Source organism: Micromys minutus, assembly GCF_963924665.1.
Source record: "Micromys minutus genome assembly, chromosome: 9".
NCBI classification, from domain to species: Eukaryota; Metazoa; Chordata; class Mammalia; order Rodentia; family Muridae; genus Micromys; species Micromys minutus.
This window is the reverse complement of record NC_137978.1, coordinates 4558354-4573155: the sequence shown is the minus strand read 5'-3', so window position 1 is coordinate 4573155 and position 14802 is coordinate 4558354. Positions and strand designations below refer to the sequence as shown.

Sequence of the window (14802 nt, the reverse complement as noted above, 5' to 3'; positions counted from 1 at the left end):
GTGACTGCTCAGGTCGTGTTTAGTCAGTTATATCGATGAGATGTCATGGGCGCAGCTTTCCCGTTACGTCTAGAAGAAAATTCTCTTGAGCAGCATCCTGATCCTCTGGCTTAACTCCATACTCTGCATTTTCTCTTCTTGGGACTTAAGCCTTGAGTTGACTTTAGTTACTTCTTCTTAGAGTTGGAGATAGATGAGTTATTATTTACTACAGCAGCTGATATTTGTGTGATACCCACAACTTGACAGATATGGAATGCATGATTAAATATGCATTGCTGCTTTTGAAATCCAGCAGACCGATGTTACTGCTATCTCTACTTCAGAGCTGAGGAAATGGTAGCTTAGAGTTTAATTAGCAGCATTGGTTCAAACAGCTGGGAATGGATGGGGCCAGGCTTGACCTGTAGACTCAGAACTTTCTCCCAGACATCCTGTAATACTTTCTTTCAATTCTAGTTGTCTGGATATACCCTGGCTAAACAGAGAAGTGTTTGAATACACTGGAATATGCTTGAGGCTTAGACCAGCAGCATGTCTGCAGAGAGGTGTGGCTGGTTTTTTTGTAGGGCATGTGTGTCGTGTGTACTTAGCTAGTTTGACACACCACCACAGATGTGACTCTTCATTTTCCTGTTCAGTCACAGCATTGACACTTATATGGTAATCTAGTTGGGTATCAGAGATTCACTACAGCTTCTGAATAACTAGTACAAACCAGCTCTGTGACCGTCACTGTTAAGCAAGATGTTGTTGCAGTGGAAATTATAGAGATGAATCTCAACTGCCTAGGCTAGGTGGATGCTATAGGAACCTTTTCCTACATTAATCCTTCACCTTCTCTGGTGGATCAGGGGCTGGTCTGGGCTTTTGAAGTTCTGCTGGATGCCTCTTTTGTGAGAAGGGGAATCAGAATCATGGAGTTTAGACTGACGGTGGCTGGATGTACACCCAGGAACCTGTATCCCACATTATGGCTGTTTCTTCTATGCTTTGCTTTCTTCCATCCAGTTCTGATTCATCAGGATAAGTAAAAATGTCTTTCAAGGAAAACAAAATCCCAATATTGAACACAGCACTGTGTTCCATGGCTGAATTTTAAGACAAACCATCCTAAGGATGTTTGATAATTTAACTTGCCATGTCCCATGCTGCTCTGATCGTTCATGTCAGAGCTAGACAGCACCTTTGACATTAGTTAATTCCATCTGTGACATCATAGATATGCTGACAAGCACGCCCAGCTGTTAGTGGCAGTTCTAGATGTATGGCTCCAGCGTTCTGTCCGTCCTAAAAGAAACAGAAGGTGCCAAGTCTAGAATTAAAGGCCTGCATGTGAATCACAGGACTAACACTTAACTAGTTGGGGAGCCTTGTTGAATACTTAATCTGGCCGGGTGTGGTAGCACATGCCTTTAATCCTAGCAACTGAGAGGCAAAGGCAGGTGGAGCTCTGATTTTCAGGCCAGTATGCTCTATGTAGGAAGTTCAAGGTCAGCCAGGGCTACATAGTGAGACCCTGTCTCAAAACCAAAACAGCACAACAGAAATCCTCTTAATTTTCTTAGTTAGGGATAATACTTATGGGCATGATAGTAAAGACTAACTCTAGAGTGTTCGTCCATAGCATTTCCACTTCACTTATGGTTATTAAGAAATTTCTTAAACAAGGTGTTATGAAAAGTGCTCCAGTAATCTAAGAAGTCTTTAGTGTTTTCTCCACTGATTAGCTTCAACCTAGAAACAAGCAGGCATACCAATTGTCCTTTTACAGTTACCCTGCAAATCCCAGTGTTATGTGTCAGAGAGGATAAAGTCTCATGGCTACTAAGTGGGGTAAGGGATGTGCATCCTGCACTATGTGACTAGAAACAGTGTAGACACCAACTGCATCAGTGTGGGTGTTGGGAGAGCATTATGCTGCTGACGCCATAGCTGTAGACGTGTGAGCCACATGCTTGAGTGTGGTGACAGTGGGAAGTGTTTGTTCGCTGCTTTGGTTTTCAGGCTCTATTTCTAGAATGGGTCAGCTCCACTGCAGGAAGAAACAATCATCAGTTTGGTACCTGCAGATTTGAAAGTGATATCTCACTTTAGGTAGTTCAAGGAGATTTTGTTCTTGCTCAACAGTGAGAAATCAGAGGGTAGTTTTCTCCATGCAGGTTGGTGATTGGCATCACATTTCATGATTGGCACTATGGGAGTTATCTGGAGTTTTGATCTGGAAAATTTGAACATAAGTGTAGTCTAAAGTGTCTCCTAGAGTTGAACAAGAACAAATTCTGAACCTCAGTTTCTCCAGGAATGACTGAAGGTAAAACGGCACTTCTGTTTGCTAGGGAGAAGTCGAGGACCACCCAAGGTCACCCCGGTAACACCCAAGAAGAGTCACTATTGATGACAAGCAGGGCTTCCTGCCTTCTTAGTTCCCTTACTTAGTTCTCTAGCTCAGTGGTTCTCAACTTTCCTAACGCTTCAACCCTTTATACATTTCTTCATGTTGTAGTGACCTCCAACCATACAGCTGTTTCCATTGTAACTTCTTCATAAGTATTATTTTGCTACTGCTATAAATTATAATGCAAATACCTGCTTTTCTGGTGGTCTTAGGTGACCCCTGTGAAAGGGCCCTAAAGGGGCCAGAACCCATAGGTTGAGGACTGCTGCTCTAGCTCCAGTAAGCTGAGTCAGCAACACTTGTATCCCATGGACTTACAAACGGCCGAGAGCTCAGCTTTACTCACTGCTCACGGTTTACTCTGCCTTTAGCTTTCAAGTGAGCTGACGTTACTTTATACAATGTCAAATCGAGGCCTACTAAGTGAGGTCTTATTCTTTTGAGATGGGTCTTATATAACTCAAGTTGAACTTGAACTCACTGTGTAGTCCAAGATGACCTTAAACTTCTGATCCTCCCATTTCCACCTTCGAAATGCTGATTATAGGCACATGCCACCATGCCTAGTCTTTTGTTGCTGTTGGATATATTTTATTTACATTTCAAATGTTTTTCCCTTTCCCGATTCCCCTTCATAAACCTCCTCCCCCTGCTTCTATGAAGGTGCTCCCCCACCCACCCACCCTACACTGAGGCATCAAGCCTTGGCAGAACCAAGGGCTTCTCCTCCCACTGATGCCCAACAAGGCTGCTACATGTGCAGCCGGAGCCATGGGTCCCTCCTTGTGCACTTTTAATGAGATGCTGGGGATCAAATCCAAGGCTTCATGTATGGTAGGCAAACACTCTAACTGAGCTATATCCCTAGTCCTATGAGGGGGGTTTCTGTTATTTTTCTTTATAGTAGTTCCCCGTGCCTGATATTTTCTTATTTATTCCTTTTACATGAACACTCATTAGTCACTGAGCTCTTGTAGCCTATCCACATTTTGGGTGACTCTTGGACACATAAAAGCTGGATATGTGGGGTGAACACTTGTAATCCCACTTCTACAAGGAGATGGGAAGTAGAGGAAGATGAGCCAGGAGCTCCAGGCTAGCTAGCCTGATGTATTTAGCAGAAAAATGACACTGTCTCAAACAAGACAAAAGATGAGAACAGATGTCTGCGCTCTGTGGTGTTGTGTACACACACACACACACACACACACACACACACACCCACTACACACATATATATACTACACCAACAACATATATACTAACACATACTACACATACATACATATAACACACATACTAATACACACACAGCACACATACTAACACACACTACACATACATACACTACACATATCATTAACACATTATACACACACACACTACACATACACTGCACATACACATTAACCCACTACACACACAGATACACACATAATGGATACACACACACAGGATTTATAATAGCTAATTTGACCCTCATTTAGAGTTATGGCTTTTCTAATAAATCGATCCAGGCTCTTTCATCTACAGATGTGGGGTGATTCCTGTTGTGTGGGACTCAGTTCCTGAGAATGTTTTGAGGCTAGGAAGGGCTGAGGGAGTCAGAAGGCAAGCATAATCTCATTCTTTCAAGTGTTTAACCAAGTAATGGTGTTAGCTTTTCAATATTTATAGAATAATTAACTGATAAGATAAAGAAATGCATTTCTCTTTGTTTTCTAGGTGCCACCTTTGACCCTTTTGGAGTCCCTGCTAAGCCACCAGGTCAGGATTTGTTTGGCTCCTTTCTGAACACATCCAGTGCTTCTAGTGACCCCTTTCTGCAGCCCACAAGAAGTCCTTCCCCTACAGTGCATGGTAAGGAAGTGTTTTCTATTCCATTCAGTGGACTAGTGGAGTGGTTTTCAGCAAAACAACACTAAGTGTTCTGTGTACATGCATGCTTATCGACTGCCATACCAGCTAGTCATACATATAAGTGTTCTGTGTACATGCATGCTTATCGACTGCCATACTGGCTAGTCATGCATGTAAGTGCTCTGTGTACATGCATGCTTATCGACTGCCATACTGGCTAGTCATGCATGTAAGTGTTCTGTGTACATGCATGCTTATCGATTGCCATACTGGCTAGTCATGCATGGCTGCAGACTACTCAAGATGGGTTAGTCTGATTTGAAATGTGCTCCATGTCTAAGGCAAACACCAGATTCCAAAGTTTCCTGTGCAAAAATACAAAGTGCCTTAATATTTTTATAATAGTTGCTCATTAGAATAATACTTGGGCTATTTGCTCAATAAGTTAACATAGTTAACTGATTTATGGATCCTAGTTTATCTTTCAAATGAGGAGTGATGATTAACATGACTTTTTCAGGTACATGCAATCCATGCCATTTATGAACTCATAATGCCTCATTTCACCTAACATGAGACAGCATTGTGCACCCTAGTCATGGCCTGTGTAGACCCCATTTACTCTACCATCCTATGCCTGGGACCTCAGTTCCAAGTTCTCCTCCTTACTGTTTCCTTTTTATCAATTCAGGTCCCTCCTCTCTCCCTCTACTTCTCTCCCTCCCCCTCCCTCCCCCTCTCTATCTCCCTCCCTCCCTTTCTCTTCTCTCTCTGTCTCTCTCTGTCTCTCTGTCTCTCTGTCTCTCTCTCTCTCTCTCTCTCTCTCTCTCTCTCTCTCTCTCCCTCTCTTCTCTCTCTCTCTCTTATCTCTCTCTCCCTCCCCCCCCCTCTTTCTACATTTTACACCCTTATGAATATCAGACTTAACATCAGACTGTAAAGGAAACCAGAGAGCAAGTGTTGACAAAGCTGTCTATGCCAAGTGACTGCTAACCTGGAGCAGGAAAAGTAGAAAGAAAAGAACCATCATTACTAATAATAGTATAAAAGTGTTGCTTTTAAAGTGATAACTGATGGGAAGGAACATGATACAATGACAATAGATAAATACAACAGATGATTATGAAGCCTTAGAATACTGGTCCTGGTGACTTAGGTTCTTTGTTTGTGTGGAATGTGGGCATCTGCATGTGTATGGTGTATGTACATGTAATGTGTGTGTGTGTGTGTGTGTGTGTGTATGTGTGAGCATTGCATGTGCATGTGTATGGTGTATGTACATGTGATGTGTGTGTGTGTGCATTGCATGTGCATGTGTGTTGTGTATGTATTGTAAATGGGATATTTGTGTTATGTACGGTGTGTGTATATGGTGAGCATGTGGTGTATGTATGTATCATTTATATATGTGGTAGGTGTATGTAGTGTATATGTGTGGTGTGTGAATATGGTATACATATGCAGTGTGTTTATGGGATGTATGTATGTGGTGTGTGGGTGTGTGTATATGTTTTCAATTTCACTTGTGATGTTATTTTAGTGACTGAATTATACTGAATTTTATGGGCAGAGTTCTGGGGAGAGATCCTCTTCCCCAGCAGCACATTTTATTTCAGTTCAGCTCAGAACTTTGTAAGAGGCCAAAGTGCTCTCTCTTGAAGCTCCAACAGGTTTCTTTTTGAGTGACAGTAGGCACATGTCTGCCACCAGCATAGTAGATGAGGCATAATTTTTTGCCTAATTATTGTTCTGAATGGCTCATCATTCTTAATCCACACCATAGTCAAGGGAATCAGGGTTCCAGTTCTGAGTGGTGGGTGCCTTGGTGCCCTTCTCTGTGCGAAGCTAAGCCACAATGAGTTTAAGAATATTTACCTCATTATGACCAAGAATGTTAAGTTTAGAAGTGGGGTGCACAAAGAAGAATAAGATAGTTCTTGCATTCAAGGGACTCAAAATTTAATGAAAACGGATACATGCACAATTATAATTCCAAGTCTGTGGATACAGAGGTAAAATAAAGGTGAGCCAAGGAATGAACAGCAAAGGCTCTGGCTTCTACCAAGATCTCAGGAGCATGCACAGATGAAAGTAGCAAATATCCCTGATGCAGAGTGGAGTAAAAGCCCAGGCAGTGGAATGAATCCTTTAGCTATCTAGAAGCTGTTCAGAGCCATGCAGGCTGGATTGTCCTGTGTAAACTCAGAAGAGTGAGTTCTGAGCTACCTTGTTCTCATCCATCTTCCTTTCATTTGCAGCTTCTAGTACTCCTGCTGTGAACATCCAGCCAGACATTGCTGGAGGTTGGGACTGGCATACCAAACCAGGTAAAGGCCAGTGGGTTATTTTTGTATGTACATGACCAATGGCAAACAAATGGTCCTTCAGCCTAGATGAGTTAGATTCTTGAAATAATACAGTACACTGTGTAGTTTGAGCATTCCTAAAGATCTGCTTACCAGTGTAATTGATAACATGAAGCGTGTGTGTGTGTGTGTGTGTGTGTGTGTGTGTGTATGTGTTGTTTAACTTTCCAAGACTCATCTGCTGTATCTCTAACTCAACAATACAATTAGATGGATTTGAACTGATTCTACCACTTAGACTCTCCTGTTTTTGTTTGTTGTTATTGTTGCTTGTTTTCTATGTTGTTGGTTTTAGATAAGTCTCAGCTTCAGTTTTCTCATCTGAAAGATGGGGCTAACAATGTTTATTTATCCTATACAACAAAGAAAGTATAAGTAAAACATTGTAGATGTTCCTTCCCTCATTGCTTATGACTGAAACTCCATACCCACCATGTTATAGTTCCAAGGCTTCCTTTCCCCAGCCCTGGATAACCAGTACTCTACTTTCAATGAGTTTGACTGGATAGGTTTCTTATTAAGTAGAATGTCACAGCATTTGTGTTTTTGTGAATGCCTTACATCATTTTACAAAATGTTTCAAGGTTTACCAATATTGTAGCCCATAGGAATGTTTTTTCCTCTTTAAAGGATAACTTAGATTTCACTGTTCATATAATACCACGCTTTTAATTTCCTGTCATTTCCAGTGGATAGGACTAATGCAATAACCATGGTTGTATAATATCTCTTTAAGGTCCTTATTTTAATGAATACCTTGGATATATTCCTAGGAACATGAATGCTAGATCATGGTCTTTTAAATCTGTGAAGATCCTGCATACTACTTCCCAAAGTAACTGTATCATTCTGCATTCCTACCCACAGTGTACAGGGATTCCAATTCCTTACAAACACTTATTTTTTTTAAACGACTTTATTTTGCAAAACAAAGATAAATGTAAAGATTTTAAACATTTTTTGCTTAAAATTATACATTTTTGTCAGTACTGTTTTTTCAGACATTAAAATAAATTTTACATAAAACCATGTGAATATGTTTTTTAGTCAGTACTTATTTTTTTCAAGGGCTTGACAGTATGCATTGAAAACGTACTAGTTGCAATAAGCGTAAAGTACATGCAAAACAAAACGCAACATGGAAATAGTCAAAGTCATCTTGTTTTGTGAATATATGTATATTTTTTGTTTTCTTTATTTCTTGGACTTCATACAGTCTGTGAGTTGTTTCTGGGGGAGTGCAAGCCTCTGGGGTTAGCATCCCACTATCAGTGACTGCATATTATGTCTGTTCTTTTGTGACTGGGTTATCTCACTCAGGATGATCTTCTCTAGATGCAGCCCTTTTCTTAAGAATTTGGTTAAGTCATTGTTTCTGGTGGCTGAGTAGTATTCCATTGTGTATATGTACCACAATTTTTGTATCCATTCGTCTTCTGAAGGACATCTGGGTTCCTTCCAGCTTCTGGCTATTATAAATAGAGCCGCTATGAACATTGTGGTGCATATATCTTTGTTGTGTATTAAAGTGTCTCTGGGGTATATGCCCAGAAGTGGAATAGCTGGGTCTTCAGGTAGTACTATATCCAATTTTCTGAGGTATCGCCAGACAGATTTCCAGAGTGGTTGTATTAGCTTGCAACCCCACCAACAGTGGAGAAGTGTTCCTCTTTCTCCACAGCCTCGCCAGCATCTGCTGTCATCTGAGTTTTGGATCTTGGCCAATCTGACTGGTGTGAGGTGGAATCTCAGGGTTGTTTTGATTTGCATTTCCCTGAGGGCTAAGGATGTCGAGCACTTCCTCAGATGTTTCTCGGCCATTCGGTGTTCCTCAACTGAAAATAATTTGTTTAGCTCTGTACCCCATTTTTTAATAGGGTTATTTGATTCTCTGGTGTCTAGCTTTTTGAGTTCCTTGTACACCTTGGATATTAGGCCTCTATCTGATGTGGTGTTGGTAAAGATCTTTTCCCATTCTGTTGGTTGCCGTTTTGTTTTCTTGACGATGTCCTTAGCCTTACAGAAACTTTGCAATCTCATTAAGTCCCATTTGTTAATCTTTGACCTTAGAGCTTGAGCCATTGGTGTTTTGTTCAGGAAATTTTCTCCTGTGCCTATGTGTTCTAAGGTTTTCCCTACTTTCTCATCTAATAGTTCCAGTGTATCTGGTTTAATGTGGAGATCTTTAATCCACTTACACTTGAGCTTTGTACAAGGAGATAAGAACGGGTCTATTTTCATTCTTTTGCATGTTGAGTGCCAGTTGGACCAGCACCATTTGTTGAATAGGCTGTCCTTTTTCCATTGAAAGTTTACTGCTCCTTTGTCAAAAATCAGGTGACCATATACATGAGGGCTCATTTCTGGATCTCCTATTCTATTCCATTGATCCACTTGCCTATTTCTGTACCAGTACCATGCAGTTTTCAGCACAATTGCCTTGTAATATAGCTTGAGGTCAGGGATAGTGATTCCCGCAGATGTTTTTTTGTTGTTGAGGATGGATTTCACTATTCTAGGTCTTTTGTTATTCCATATGAAATTGCACATTGATCTTTCCAATTCCATGAAGAACTGGGTTGGAATTTTGATGGGGATTGCATCGAATCTGTAGATTGCTTTTGGTAGGATGGCCATTTTTAAGATGTTGATCTTTCCAATCCATGAGCATGGGAGATCTTTCCATTTTCTGAGATCCTCCTCAATTTCTTTCTTTAGAGGTTTGAAGTTCCTGTCATACAGGTCCTTCACTTCCTTAGTTAGAGTAACACCAAGGTATTTCATAGTTTTTGTAACGATTGTGAAGGGTACCTTTTCTCTAATTTCTTTCTCCACATGTTTGTCCTTTGAGTATAGGAAGGCTACTGATTTGTTTGAGTTAATTTTGTATCCGGCCACTTTGCTGAACTTGTTTATCAGCTGTAGGAATTCTCTGGTGGAATTTTTGGGGTCACTCAAGTACACTATCATGTCATCGGCAAAGAGTGATGTTTTTATCTCTTTCTTTCCGATTTGTATCCCCTTGATCTCCTTTTGCTGTCTAATTGCTCCAGCCAGGACTTCCAGTACTATGTTGAATAGGTAGGGAGAGAGTGGGCAGCCTTGTCGAGTCCCTGATTTTAGTGGGATTGCTTCAAGTTTCTCGCCATTAAGTTTGATGTTGGCTGTTGGTTTGCTGTATATTGCTTTTATTATGTTTAAATATGGGCCTTGGATTCCTGTTCTTTCCAGGACTTTTAACATGAAGGGGTGTTGGATTTTGTCGAATGCTTTCTCAGCGTCTAGTGAGATGACCATGTGATTTTGGTCTTTAAGTTTGTTTATATGGTGGATTACATTGATGGATTTCCTTATGTTAAACCATCCCTGCATCCCAGGGATGAAGCCTACTTGGTCATGATGAATGATGGTTTTGATGTGTTCTTGGATTCGGTTTGCAAGGATTTTGTTGAGTATTTTTGCATCAATGTTCATAAGTGAGATTGGTCTGAAGATCTCTTTCCTTGTAGGGTCTTTGTGTGGCTTAGGTATGAGGGTTATTGTAGCCTCAAAAAATGAGTTGGGTAATATTCCATCTGATTCTATCTTTTGGAATAGTTTGGCGAATATTGGTGTTATATCCCCAATAAATGACTGATAAAATTCTGCACTGAACCCGTCTGGACCTGGGCATTTTTTGGTTGGGAGGCTTTTGATGACTTCTTCTATTTCTTTAGGTGTTATAGGGTTATTTAGATGGTTTACTTGGTCCTGGTTTAACTTTGGGACCTTGTATCTGTCTAGGAATTCGTCCATTTCCTCCAGATTTTCCAATTTTGTGGAGTATAAGTTTTTGTAGTAGGATCTGATGATTTCTTGAATTTCCTTAGTTTCAGTTGTTATGTCACCACTTTCCTTTCTGATTTTGTTAATTTGGATACTCTCTCTTTGCCCTTTAGTTAGTCTGGCTAGGGGTTTATCAATCTTGTTGATTTTCTCAAAGAAACAACTCTTTGTTTTGTTGATTTTTTTCAATGGTTTTTTTTGTTTCTATTTGGCCAATTTCTGCCCTAATTTTGATTATTTCTTTCCGTCTACTCTTTTTGGGTATATCTGCTTCCTTTTGTTCTAGGGCTTTTAGCTGTGCTGTCAGGTTGCTGATGTGAGCTCTCTCCAGTTTCTTCTTGGAAGCACTTAAGGCTATGAGTTTTCCTCTCAATACTGCTTTCATTGCATCCCATAGGTTTGGGTATGTTGTGTTATCATTTTCGTTGAATTCTAGAAAGTCCTTAATTTCTTTCTTTATTTCTTCTTTGACCCTGCTATCCTTTAACAGAGCGTTGTTTAGTTTCCATGTGTATGTGGTCATTTTGTTGTCTTTTTTGTTGTTAAAGACCAGCCGTAGACCATGGTGATCTGAGAGGATGCATGGGAGTATTTCAATTTTCTTATATCGATTGAGGCTCGTTCTGTGTCCAATTATGTGGTCAATTTTCGAGAAGGTGCCATGGGGTGGTGAGAAGAAGGTGTATTCTTTTACTTTAGGATAGTATGTTCTGTATATATCTATTAATTCTAGTTGGTTCAAAGTCTCTGCTAGTTTTGCAGTGTCCTTGTTCAGTTTCTGTTTCCCTGATCTGTCCATTGGTGAGAGTGGGGTGTTAAAGTCTCCCACTATTATTGTGTGGGGTGAAATGTATTTTTTGAGCTTTAGTAGAGTTTCTTTTATGAATGTGGGTGATTTTTTATTTGGAGCATATATGTTAAGGATTGAGAGTTCCTCCTGACAGATTTCCCCGGTAATGAGTAAAAAGTGTCCTTCTTTATCTTTTTTGATAACTTTTGGTTGGAAATTTACTTTATTCGATATTAGAATAGCCACTCCAGCTTGCTTCTTGGAGCTGTTTGCTTGGAAGTTTTTTTCCCACCCTTTTACTCTGAGATAGTGTCTGTCTCTGTGTCTGAGATGAGTTTCCTGTATGCAGCAAAAGGCTGGATTTTGTTTATGTATCCAGTCTGATAGTCTATGTCTCTTTATTGGGGAGTTGAGACCATTTATGTTAATAGATATCAAGGAATAATTGTTTCTGTTTCCTGCCATTTTTGCTTTTTTGGGTTGAGTTGTGTCTGTGTTTTTTTCTTCTTTTAGTTTTCTTGTTTAGGAGTTTTCTTGTTTTTACTAGGCTGTATTTTCCCTCCTTGTATTGGGTTTTCCACCTATAATTCGTTGTAGTGCTGGGTTTGTGGTCAGATATTGTGTGAATTTTGATTTGTCTTGAAATATCTTTGTCTCTCCATCGATGGTGATTGATAGTTTTGCTAGGTATAGCAGCTTGGGCTGGCACTTGTGCTCTCTTAAGGAGTGCATGATGTCTGTCCAGGCTCTTCTAGCTTTCATAGTCTCTGTTGAGAAATCGGGTGTGAGTCTGATTGGTCTGCCTTTATATGTTACCTGACCTTTTTCCCTTACTGCTTTTAGTATTCTTTCTTTACTTTGGGCACTTGATGTTTTTACTATTATGTGTCGGGAGGTATTTCTTTTCTGGTCCAACCTATTTGGAGTTCTGAAGGCTTCTTTTATGCTCGTGGTCATCTCATTCTTGAGGGTAGGGAAGTTTTCTTCTATGATCTTGTTGAAGATATTTACTGTGCTTCTTAGTTGATACTCTTCACCCTCTTCTATTCCTATTATCCTTCGGTTCGGTCTTCTCATTGTTTCTTGTATTTTCTGGACATTTTGGGTTAGGAGCTTTTTGTTTTTTGCATCTTCTCTGGCTGTTTTGTCTATGTTTGCAATGTTGTCTTCTGCCCCCGAGATTCTCTCCTCGATCTCTTGTAATCTGTTGGAAATGCTTGCTTCTGTGACTCCTGATTTCTTTTTTTGGTGTTCTGACTCTAGGGTTATGTCTTTTAGCGCTTTCTTTATTGTGTCGATTTCTGTTTTAATTTCCCTCTTCCATTCCTTTATTTCTTTGGTTCTGTTTTCATCTCGTTCTTTGAGTTCTTTGAGTGTTTTTCTTGTTTCTTCTTTAAAAGCGTCTGAATCTTTTCGCTTTTCCTCCCTTTCTTGTTTAAGTAACTCTATCAGCGTCTTGAGGCATGATTTCAGGTCTGTGTCTTCTTTCTCTGGAGTGTTTGGAATTCCGATGTTTGCTACTATCGGAGAGCTGGGTTCTGGTGTTGCTAGATTGTCTTGGTTTCCTTGGGATATACTCTTTCTCTTTCCTCTTGCCATTTTGTTGTCAGTGTTATGTTCTTGCCTTTCCCTTGTATCTGGTCTGTGTCCCTGGTACACTTTCCGTGTGCACTCCGCAGAGATCTCTCTACTCCCCGGCAGCCCAGGTTCCGGGTGGCAGCTGGGCCAGGCTCCGCTCTGCGTCCTCACAAACACTTATTATTTTTAACAAATGCCAATCTTGACAGGTGTATGGTAATATCTTATTGTTTACTTGACTGACATTTCCTTTAATGATCAGTGACTGTTGTAATATGTATATATAGTATTTATTTAAAAAAATATAAATATATTTTAAAGTTAAAAATTGTGTAGTTGAAAGATGGTAAGCAAGATCCCCCAGAGTGGCAAGGAGAGGTAGACACGGGCAATGACCTGTGTGGACTCCAGAGATTTCATGCTTGTCATGTGTCTCATCCTTGCTTTGGGTCACTACTCTCCCAAATCAGTGTAAGAATATGCAGGGACTTCGTACACTTGCCCAGACTCCATCCTAATTTGGCTTAGAAACAGCTGAGTTGGTGCTCTGGAACCATTGACTTTTACCATCCAATTTAGGTACTAACTCATCCTCAGTTATTTCTGTTTCTTTTCAGGAGGTTTTGGAATGGGAAGCAAGTCCGCTGCCACCAGCCCAACAGGCTCATCACATGGCACCCCTACCCATCAGAGCAAGCCCCAGACTCTGGATCCCTTCGCTGACCTGGGGACACTAGGTATATATACACTTAACCTTAAGATTGAATAACATTTGATGCTAATGTCAACTGTGGCAGGGACAGAAGCACAGCTCCATACTGTTCCTATAGCAACGTAAGACTTCCCTTAATCTTTTTGGGACTGCAGGTAAAACTGGATCCTTGGCCTCAGTTCCAGGCAAAGTGTGAGTTAAAGCACTAGAGTTATTAGAAAGAGAGGTACTGAGGAAGAAATTAAGACTGATTTGAGTGCATAGTTGTGGGCCTCTCAAAGTAGAGCCATGTATAAGTATCTTAGTATTAGCCATATAGACTATTTTGTTTGCTTTTCAAGTAAAATTTCAAAGAGTTGCTTTCTTTACCTTCTTTTCAATGAATAAGGTTATAAAGTGGCTCCAGTGGTAACTTGGACTGGATTATAATGTGATAAAAATAAAACCACCACCACATCAAGGAAATCTTAGACCCACTAGTGCTACACAAGGGGTTCAGATCATACACTTTACGTGTAACGTGGGTTTCAGGTGAGATTCATAGGAAACTGAAGGTTTACCACTGGAATGAGAGAAAGGCTTTGCAAAAATACTAACTACATTAGAATTCATCTTTCTCAGCCAAGAACAAGGCAAATACAAGAGCAGTAGATGAAAATAAATGAAATAGAAATGAACAAATGATACAAAAAAACAGAAGAGTGAACAGATAAGTTATAAATAAAATGGACAAATCTTTCACCAAACTAAAGCAAAAGAAGATTCACATTAATAAAATTAGAGGGGAAAGGAGAAATTACCACATGTATCAGTGAAATTCATAAAATCACAAAACTATACCTTAGGTTACCGCCACCAGAACTCAGGACCTGCATGCAGATGCCTGAACTCCCAGAACAGCCTCACAATCGCTCTCCAACCCGAGACCGCAGTGAGCCTGCCACACATTCCCACCAACTATCCAGGAAGGGAGCTCCTGGAACTCTCAGAGCTCAGATAGCTGTTGCTCTCTGGGATCGGGAATTAGGACTGGCCCACAGATGGCTGAGCTTTTTGAACAGCCACACAAGGGTTTTTTCACCTGAGCCCACTGAGACAGAACCGAGGCACTGCCATCATAACTCACTGCCTGCCCAAGAAGAGCCAAACACCCAGGAGTAATCTCCTTCCTGAGCCCAGAGACCCTCAGACCCACAGGAAAAACAAGCTCCAGAGACAGCAAGATCACCTAAAATTACAGATAATAAGATGGAAACAAGAAAGCCCAAGAACC

General features: G+C 40.5%; 1 protein-coding gene across 3 annotated transcripts in view; it reads left to right on the top strand.

Annotated features, from left to right (window-relative positions):
- DNAJC6 (DnaJ heat shock protein family (Hsp40) member C6) overlaps positions 1-14802 on the top strand; it is a gene marked incomplete at both ends in the record, with an annotated part of 162005 nt that overhangs the window by 129603 nt on the left and 17600 nt on the right. For all 3 annotated transcript variants that reach the window (XM_080921046.1, XM_080921047.1, XM_080921045.1), the window contains 3 exons: positions 4124-4258; positions 6517-6585; positions 13435-13554. In XM_080921046.1, coding sequence (XP_080777172.1) covers positions 4124-4258; positions 6517-6585; positions 13435-13554 — 324 coding nt within the window. The remainder of the gene's footprint in view (positions 1-4123; positions 4259-6516; positions 6586-13434; positions 13555-14802) is intronic.